The sequence below is a fragment of the Chrysochloris asiatica genome, unplaced genomic scaffold (genome assembly GCF_000296735.1).
Source record: "Chrysochloris asiatica unplaced genomic scaffold, ChrAsi1.0 scaffold00548, whole genome shotgun sequence".
Classification (NCBI taxonomy): Eukaryota; Metazoa; Chordata; class Mammalia; order Afrosoricida; family Chrysochloridae; genus Chrysochloris; species Chrysochloris asiatica.
Genome location: NW_006409066.1, coordinates 323,069 through 332,195, shown reverse-complemented (window position 1 = coordinate 332,195; position 9,127 = coordinate 323,069). Strand labels below are relative to the sequence as shown.

The following is a 9,127-nucleotide window of genomic DNA, read 5'->3' as shown; positions in this document are numbered from 1 at the left end:
GATTCGTAACCACTATGCTACCAGAGTCTGACAAGTAGAGACCCTATACAGGGTTTCCGAAGCTTCAAATCTTTGTGGGAGCAAAAAGTATCATCTTTTCCCCTTGGAATGGCTGGTGAGCTCAAACTGTCAAGCTTGTGGTTCACAGTCCATTGCCTATCATATGGAGCAACTATGCTCCCTGATTTCCATATGTTGTTGTGTTAGGTGCCATCGAGTTGGTACCAACTCATAGTGACCTTATGCACAACAGAACAAAACACTGCCCAATCCTGGGCCAACCTCACTATTGTTATTGTTGCCACGTTTGAGCCCATTGATGCTGCCACTTGGCCAATCCATCTCGTTGGGGGGTCTTCCTTTTTATCTCTGACCTTCCACCTTACCAAACAATATCCTTCTCCAGTGACTGGTCCCTCCTGACAATATGTCCGAAGTATGAGAGACGAAGTTTGGCCACCCTGCCCTCTAAGGAGCACTCTGGCTGCACTTCTTCTAACACAGATCTGCTGGTTCTTTTGGCAGCCCATGGGATTTTCAATATTCCCCTCTAACACCATAACTCAAAAGCATCAATTCTTCTACGGTCTTCCTTATTCACTATCCAGCTTTCGCATGCATGTGAAGTTATTGAAAATACCATGGCTTGGGTCAGGCGCACCTTACTCCTCAAGCTGACATCTTTGCTCTTCAACACTTTAAAAAGGTCCTGTGCAGCAGATTTGCCTAATGCAATAAGTCTTCTGATTTCTTGACTGCTGCTTCCGTGAGAGTTAACAGTTGATCCAAGAATGAAGTCCTTGACGACTTCAATCTTTTCTCCATTGATAAGAATGTTGCTTATTGGTCCAGTGGTGAGGATTTTTGTTTTCTTTAAATTGAGATACAATTCATACCAAAGGCTGTGGTCTTTGATAGTCATTAGTAAAGTCTTCTTCACTTGCAACAAGTAAGGTTGTATCACTGACATAATGCAGGTTGTTAATGTCCTCCTATGCTGATGCCATGCTTTTCTTCATATAACTTCTCAGATTATTTGCTCAGCATACAGGTTGAGTAAGTATGGTGAAAGATTCCTCCCTTTCGCATACCTTTCTTAATTTTAAACCATTCAGTGTTCCCATGTTCTGTTTGAACAACTGCCTCTTGGTCCAGGTACAGATTCCTCATGAGCACAATTAAGTGTTCTGGAATACTCATACTTCGCAATGTTTTCCATAACTTGTTATGATACACACAATCGAAAACCTTTGCGTAGTCAATAAAGTACAGGTAAACATCTTTCTGGCATTCTCTGCTTTCAGCCAAGATCCATCTGATGTCAGCAATGATATCTCTCGTTCCTCATCTCTTCTGAATCTGGCTTGAACCTCTGGAATTTCTCTGTCAATGTTTACTTGCAGCCGTTCTGTATTACCTTTAATAAACTTTACTCTCATGGGGTATCAAAGATACTGTATGATGATTTCCACATTCCGTTGGGAATTAAAGATAGTAATCTTTAAATAAATGACTGCCCTGAAATGACTTGACCACAAGTTCGGTTTGAACCACAGCGTCAGAGGTTCAAACTCACCAGCCACTTCTTAGAAACCCTATATAGGGTCACTATGAGTCAGAACTGACTCAACAGCACTTAACAACAACAACAACATCAAAAACAATTCTTTTTAATAAAAGTTGAGCAGAAAACACCACTATGAAGTATTAACAGGTTTTGCTTGATGGTGAGACCACTGATGTTTGCTATATTTCTGAAGTTAAACTGTCTGGGCTTTAATCTTCTTACTAACTGTATGATCTTGGGCAAGGTATTTAATGTTTCCTCAGCTGCAAAATGAAGACAATAGTATTTACTTCATTGAGTTATATGGATCCAGTAAATTAATTAATATAAAACACACAAAACAATTTCTGGCACACAGGGAAATAATATATGTAAGGTATTATTATTATTTTTAAATAAATTTTAATAAAAATATATGAATGCTTTCGTTGTTGTTGTTAAGTGCTGTTGAGTCAGTTCCAACTCATAGCGACCCTGTATAAAGTTTCTGAGGAGTGGCTAATGAGCTTGAACCACCAACCTTGCAGTTCAAACCGACTGTGCAATCCAGTGCAATAACCACAGCACCACAACAGGACGCCTGAATGTTTTTAGGAGCACCACAATGAGTCACTGCTTAGTTGCTTTCAGAAAATACAGATTCTAGGCCCTGTATGGTCTGAACATCTTTCTATCTACCAATATATCTTAGTTTTCTTTTGAATTTGAATGCTTTTAGGAGATTCTCAATCATTGGTAATGAAATCAAATGAATTATTGAGGCGACCAGACAAGTGGTTAGTGAAATTTTTGCACACAGTTTTGAGAGGAAAATGAAAAATTAGATGTCTTGGGGAAACATTGACCAAAGAAAATTTTCAGGGAAATGTTTAAAATATCCAGCAGAAAGTAAGATAGATAGGAAGAAGTTCAGGCCTTGCAAAGCCTAGAATTTTTATGTCGTTTCTGAAAGCAATTAAATAGTGACTCATTTAAATGATTAAATAGAAAAGCATCTGGTGAGTTTGAACTGCCAACCTTGTGGTTCAAACTGACTTTGCACTCCAGCACATTAACCCATAGTGCCACACCAGGACTCTAACTAAAAAGAATAAAACATTACAAATAAATGGAAGCTTGTTTTATTTTCATGTCAAGCAAAAAGAAACCTATTTTTCTGGCTTTGAACCTGATATGTATTTTTTTTTAAGTCTATTAATTCACTGAATAGTTTATTGGCCTGCCCCAGCAGACAGGTCACTCCTCCTGGAGAGGGGATGTGTCCATATAACTGTGTGCTCCTGGGTTGGCAAGGGCTGCAGCTTGGGCCCTGGGGACACCAGAAGAGGGGCAACTAGCCCTGAGCAGATCCTTAGCAGAGGTCCATAGACAAAAGTCCACTTGAGATTCTTGTCCTTCTCAGTGAAGGCCGCTGTGTCGGTGACAAGGCCAGTGCCATTGGCCCAGTGCCATCTCACAGGGTGAAATGGTGGCCCTTTTCTAACACTGCCTCAAAATCCAGGTCTTGAGGTCCTCCCCAGGCATGGCAAGCTCCTTCCCAACATGACAGGCTATGTCCCAAGTCAGGAAGAACATGACAGGCATAAAGTCTACACAGAAGGCTTGTGGCGACCACCAGCCTCTTTGCTAAGGGTCTATAGAACCGGGCTTGACCATGACCAGGCCATGCTTCAGGTCCTCCCACTTCAAAGCTCGAACCAGGGTCCCAAGGTTATCACCTACCTCTGTTCTGTCCAGGCTCTTGTGCGTGTTCTTACTATGTCCCATGAGCTCATACTCCTCTCCCTTCTTCCAAATGCCTTGTCACCACTATGCCCAGACCAGGGAGAGAGTGAATGGACTCTCTTGGTCCTAAGTGAGCATTGGGATGTAAGCGTCCACAGCATCCAGCAGCTTCTGCACCCACTTCACATCTAACACAGGGTCATGTTGCTCAAGGCAGAGGGCAGAGCCTAGGCTAACCTGGGTCTCCTCCCCTTTATAGCCAAATTCAGTGAGCAGTTCTCAGATTTCCAGTTTGACCAACTCCACCATATTGTCAGGAGGGACCAGTCGCTGGAGAAGGATACCATCATGTTTGGTAAAGTGGAGGGTCAGAGAAAAAGAGGAAGACCCCCAATGAGATGGATTGGCCAAGTGGCAGCATCAATGGGCTCACACATGGCAACAATAGTGAGGTTGGCCCAGGACCGGGCAGTGTTTCGTTCTGCTGTGCATAAGGTCACTATGGGCCGGTACCGACTCGATGGCACCTAACAACAACAACCATCTCGGAATCTTGGTCGGCATCTGCCTTGTTCACTTACACAACAATGTGTTCTACCTAGATCTGTCAGGCCAGTGATAGGTATTCTCAGGTCAGAGGCACGGGACCATCAGTGGCTACCACCTCCAGGATGCAGCCATCGAGGGAGCAGTGCATGTGATCACATCATTCACATAATCTGCATGGCCTGGTCAGTCTCTGTGGGCACAGTGGCGGGTGGCTGTGCTATACTTACTCCACATGGGCCTCATCAATCACGATACCCTGAGCTCTCTCCTCAAGTACATTGTTAGTCTCCTGGTACTTCTTAAATGTGACCCCACCACCCTCGGCTAGAATCTTGTTGATGGCTGCTGTCAGCATGGTTTTGCTGTGGTCTACATGCTGATAGTACCCATGTTCACATGGGACTTACGGCACCCATAAGTTTTTCTTGGCTTCCACGGCCAGGCCACACAATAAGAAGGGAAATGCCTGGGACTTTGGTGGCTGCAACAGACTCTGAAATAGTAAAGTCAGGCCGTCGCTGAGATCACAGAAGCGGGGTGTCACTTGCAGCAGGATCATGGCTGCCATTGTGGTCATGCTAGGATCTCGGTATGTGTTTTTTAAATTTTCATTATGAATTGAGTGGAGCATTACAGCTTTAAATTCAGAAAATCATTTATTTCGTTTCATGTCTGTGATTGCAATTCCTTTAATATAACATCATTTATCCCACTCCCTCCTGTGTTTCCTGTTTCTTTTCTTCCTTTCCCCACTATTTTCAACTTTGTCCATATGTAAATGCTCTCCTTTGGATCTAGAATGGTTGACCATTCTAGTTGTACATACCTTATTAGTGTAGTGTTCTTGTCACCCTATATATCTATTTATTGCTTGACTGAAAATTGAGCCACAGAGTGAGTTCAGTTCTAGATCTGAAGGGTGGCCAAGAGCCATCGTCTTAGGGTTCCACTAGTGTCTATCTTGGAGTTCTGGTGTGGTACTGTGGGTTAATACACTAGACTGCAAAGTCAGTTTAAATCACAAGGTTGGTTCAAGCTCACCAATCGCTCCTCAGAAACACTATACAGGGTCGTTATGGGTCAGAATCAACTCATTGGCACAACAACAAAGCATCTATTTTACCCATAAGCCTGGTCTTTTTTATTTTTTTGAGTTTTGTTCCAAAAACTTAGTAATAGTGATGGTGTGCAGTGGAGTCAGTTCTGACTCACAGTGTCCTTGCATAGGGTTTCTGAGGCTGTGAATCTTTATGGGAGCAGAAAGCCTCATCTTTCTCCTGAGAAACAGCTGGTAGTTTCGACCACTACGCTATCAGAGCTCCTAAAATAAGGATAGTGTAAGAAATTTGGGGGGCGGGGGGAAGAGGGAGAAAGAAATCATCAATATTCCCACCACCTTAACTAATATAATTGGTATGCATTTTAAATAATAAACGCTCCTCAGAACTTTCTGGTACTGCCTGGCTCACTAGTTTAGCTAGGATTTCCATATTCTTGCTATTACTTTTCTCATTGCAAAATGGCTACTTCTGTCCTAGTTGTATCTATTGCCTGGGGACATCATTTCTATGAGTAGTAGAACGTACAGTCTATTGGGTTTTTTGATTGATAAGTGCCTCCGAGTCAGTTCCAACTCATAGATACCCTGTTTAGGGTTTCCAAGGAGCAGCTGGTAAGTTTGAACCACTGGCCTTGTGGTTCAAACTGACCTTTCGGTGCAGTGCATTGACCCACAGTGCCACATTACTATTTTTTCCCCCTTCCCTGTACTGTACATCTGTCCCTCTGCCTTTCTTTTGTCTCATTCTTCTGCTTTTTTTTTGGCCAAGTCCACATGTTGTTGCTGTTGTTAAGTGCATTTGAGTTGGTTCCAACTCATTGTGACCCTCTATAGGGATTCCAAGGAGCACTTGTTGATTTTGAACTGCCGACCTCAATTAAATTACTTTATAATGTAATTCAGGGTATAGTTACATCGACCTTATCTAGGTTAGCTTGCTTTTTTTCCATCTGAGTTAATATTATACATATTTTCAGGAAGCCAGTAAAAACTCTGGAGGCAGATTACTTGGAATTAAATCTCAGGCCATGCTGCTTACCAGTTACGATTTTGGGCAGTCACCTAGCCGCCTCTGTGCCTCACTCTCACTTGTAAAATGGGAAAGATAATAGTACTTATCCAATGGTTGTTATGTGGACTAAGTATTAGACTACAAGGTTGGCAGTTCAAACTTACCAGCTACTCCTCAGATACCCTAGACAGGGTTGCTGTGAGTTGGAACTGACTCAACAGCACTTAACAACAACATATGTAAAGTAACTAAAATAGTGAACATACACAAAGCAAGTACTATATTAATGTTACTTACTATTACTACTACTATTATTATTAGAGTCCTGGTGTGGCACTCTGGGTTAATGTGCTGGACAGCAAAAGTCATTTGTACTCTTCCTTTCTTCACCATCATGTGAGTGCTGCTACGTTCCTTCTTCACTATGTCTTCTCATAAGACTTTCAGGATCGAGAAATTCCAAGCCAAGAAACAAAAGCAGAATTGTCCCATTCCCCAATGGATTTGAATGAAAACTGGTAATAGAATCAGATACAACTCCAAGAGAAGACACTGAAGAGCCAAGCTGGGTCTCTAAGGAGTTGCACATGTGATGACATAGCACATAATATACCTGGGTCCTAGCACTCTAACACTCTAGCACATCAGATTTTGATCAATTAAACATGTTTTACAAAATTTCTGGTTTCTTCCTTGATTTTTATGCTTCCACGGTTAAACAGGCTGGCTAATAAATACATAAGACCTTTGGTTTGAAAAAAAAAACAAAAGTCATCTGAAGCGCAAGCTCAGCAGTTCAAGCTTACCAGCCCCTCCATGGAAATCCTATACAGGGTCACTATAGGCTGTAACCTTGATGGCACTTAACAATAACCCAGTCATTTGACAGTAGAACTATCAAGTAATTCACCATTGCACCTAGTAAATGGAATAAATTTTAATCACTGCTGATGATTCCCAATCTCATATTCTATTGATTCAGCTTGAAACCTCAAAGTTTGGTGTTTTAATCCCAGGTGTTGTTGTTGGTGTTAGGTGCCATCAAGTCGGTTCTGACTCACATCGACCCTTTTGCACAACAGAATGAAACACTGCTGGTCAGCCGCCATCCTCATAATTGCTGCTATGCTTGAACCATTTACTGCTACCAATGTGCCAATCCATCTCATTGGGGGTCTTCCTCCTTTATGCAGACCCTCCACTTTACCAAGCATGAGATCCTTTCCATGGACTGGTCCCTCCTGATAGTATGTCCAAAGTATGAGTGATGAAGTTTCACTGCCCTGGCTTCTGAGGGACACCTGGTTTTTCTTCTTCAAACACAGATTTGTTTGTTCTTCTGGCAGTCCATGGTACTTTTAATATTCTTCTCTAACACCATAACTCAAATGCATCAATTCTTGTATAGTCATCCTTATTCATTGTCCAACTTTTTTTTTAATGTTTTATTGTGAATTAAGTGATACTTTACATGGGAGAAGATTAGCTCTACATTCATCCTATCGTATATCATTTTATTGCCATGATTACAATCCCCTCCATGCATCATCAAACAACCAAAGAGTACACCCTGAAAGCCTGCCCCTCGGTCACCAACACCCAACCCCTCTCCCTCTCTGGGTCGAGAGTCCCCAGCCACTCCATCTCTCCATGTCATCATCTCTGCCTCCATCTCTGGTGTCACTGCTTCTCTGGGTAGGGTCCTGAACTCTGCTCTTCTCCTTTGATGGTCCCAGGGACCTCAGCTCCTGGACTGCAAAGTCAATCACTCCCCTCCTTTTGCTATAAAATGTCTACTTTTACATTTCCAACCCTCACATTCAGTCCTGATAACAATTATTCACTATTGTACTACAAAATTCCTATCCCCCACTCCTTTCATCAACCCTGCCCAGATTGGATACTACTCAGTGGAGATTCTACCTTCCTCCACGCCCTCTGGATCTAGGCTCCCTCTTGAAAGCTTTTAAGCCAGTTACTTCTGGCCTTTGTACCCCTTTCTCCCATTTTGGGTAGCCAGTGTCCAAGTTGCCCATCCCTGTCTACCTTGTGTACCAAGGGGGTGGGACTGATCCTCACTGTAAAGATTTGTTCCCTCTTTTGAGCTACTGTATCCATAGGTGTAGGTCAAGTTCATCAAATTGTATCAGATTACTCTTTTTCTCCTCTTCTTTCTTCTTCTAGTTGAGCTCAGATCATCCAGTCATTGAAGCCAGGTCAAGTGGGTATTATCTGCAAGTGTGTATGTTCTTATGCATATCCCCTCACTTTTTATCTGCTGGATGCTTCACTCTCTACTATAGTTCTCTGTGGCTATGTCACTGACTCTGGGCCCAAGAGTTCCCAGGTCTTGCCACACTGCTGGCCAACCAGGTGTTCACCTGGATTCACAGGAGTCTACTAAACGTTGTAGGGCTTAGCTCACAGCTTCATTGCTTTTTTCCTCTCATTTCCCCTTATCGGAGACCAACATGGTCACCAATCAGAGTGTATGTCTGCTCGTGTATTCCCAATGAGTCTTAGTCTCGGAAGGGGGTATGTCCTGAGAGGACCCAACCACTTGCCTTGAGGTCTACTGGGCAAGCAACTTGCTTGTTCTTGTAGTAGTCAGTCAAGCTACTGTTATTGTTTTTTTATTTGTCTTGTTGGTCTTTCTTTCCAGAAGTATCTTGTGTTCTTCTAGTTGCTCTAGGCTGGTCTCTTTGTCCTTTCAAGTGGAGATTTCCCACCTCTGAAGATTCTGGATGGGGTTCAGGATTCCACCTGTGGTCTTATGTAATGCAGAGACTCTGTAGGAAGACTCCTTCACTGGGCCTGTTGTAGCCCCACTTTAGGTATTCCAATCAGTTATAGGTACAAGACAGACTTACAAGCTTTCTATGGTGATATTTCTGGCTATTCTTTTCTCTCCCCCTCAAGTGTCTATTTTACAATGGTATGCAAGGGAAAACAATTTTCAAAAGACAACCAAGCATCTTAACATTATTTCTTACCTTTAACCCATTCAAACCATGTCTCAATCCCTGTATCCCAGAGACCTGTTGTTCCAAGGTTGTGCATACATCATTATTTACCTCTGTTCCACTTAGTGCATGCAAACCTAAGTTTTCTCTGATCCACCTTGTTCTTCCATTCCCCTCCCCTTCTTGTATATTGGCACTCTCCTGAGCTCCAAAACTATCCTGTGTCTATTCCCTACCCTGTGCTCCACTTT

The 9,127-nt window shown here is 42.6% G+C and overlaps 1 protein-coding gene and 1 pseudogene across 1 annotated transcript in view; both read right to left on the bottom strand.

Moving 5' to 3' along the window:
- The window catches only part of LOC102834820 (HORMA domain-containing protein 2-like), an 82,887-nt gene extending 79,553 nt beyond the window's left edge, over window positions 1–3,334 (bottom strand). The window contains exon 1 of the mRNA XM_006877654.1: window positions 3,290–3,334. Within this exon, the coding sequence (XP_006877716.1) occupies window positions 3,290–3,334 (45 nt within the window). The remainder of the gene's footprint in view (window positions 1–3,289) is intronic.
- Window positions 3,335–3,418: 84 nt separating this feature from the next.
- Window positions 3,419–4,418, bottom strand: LOC102834437 (annotated as a pseudogene).
- Window positions 4,419–9,127: the final 4,709 nt, after the last annotated feature.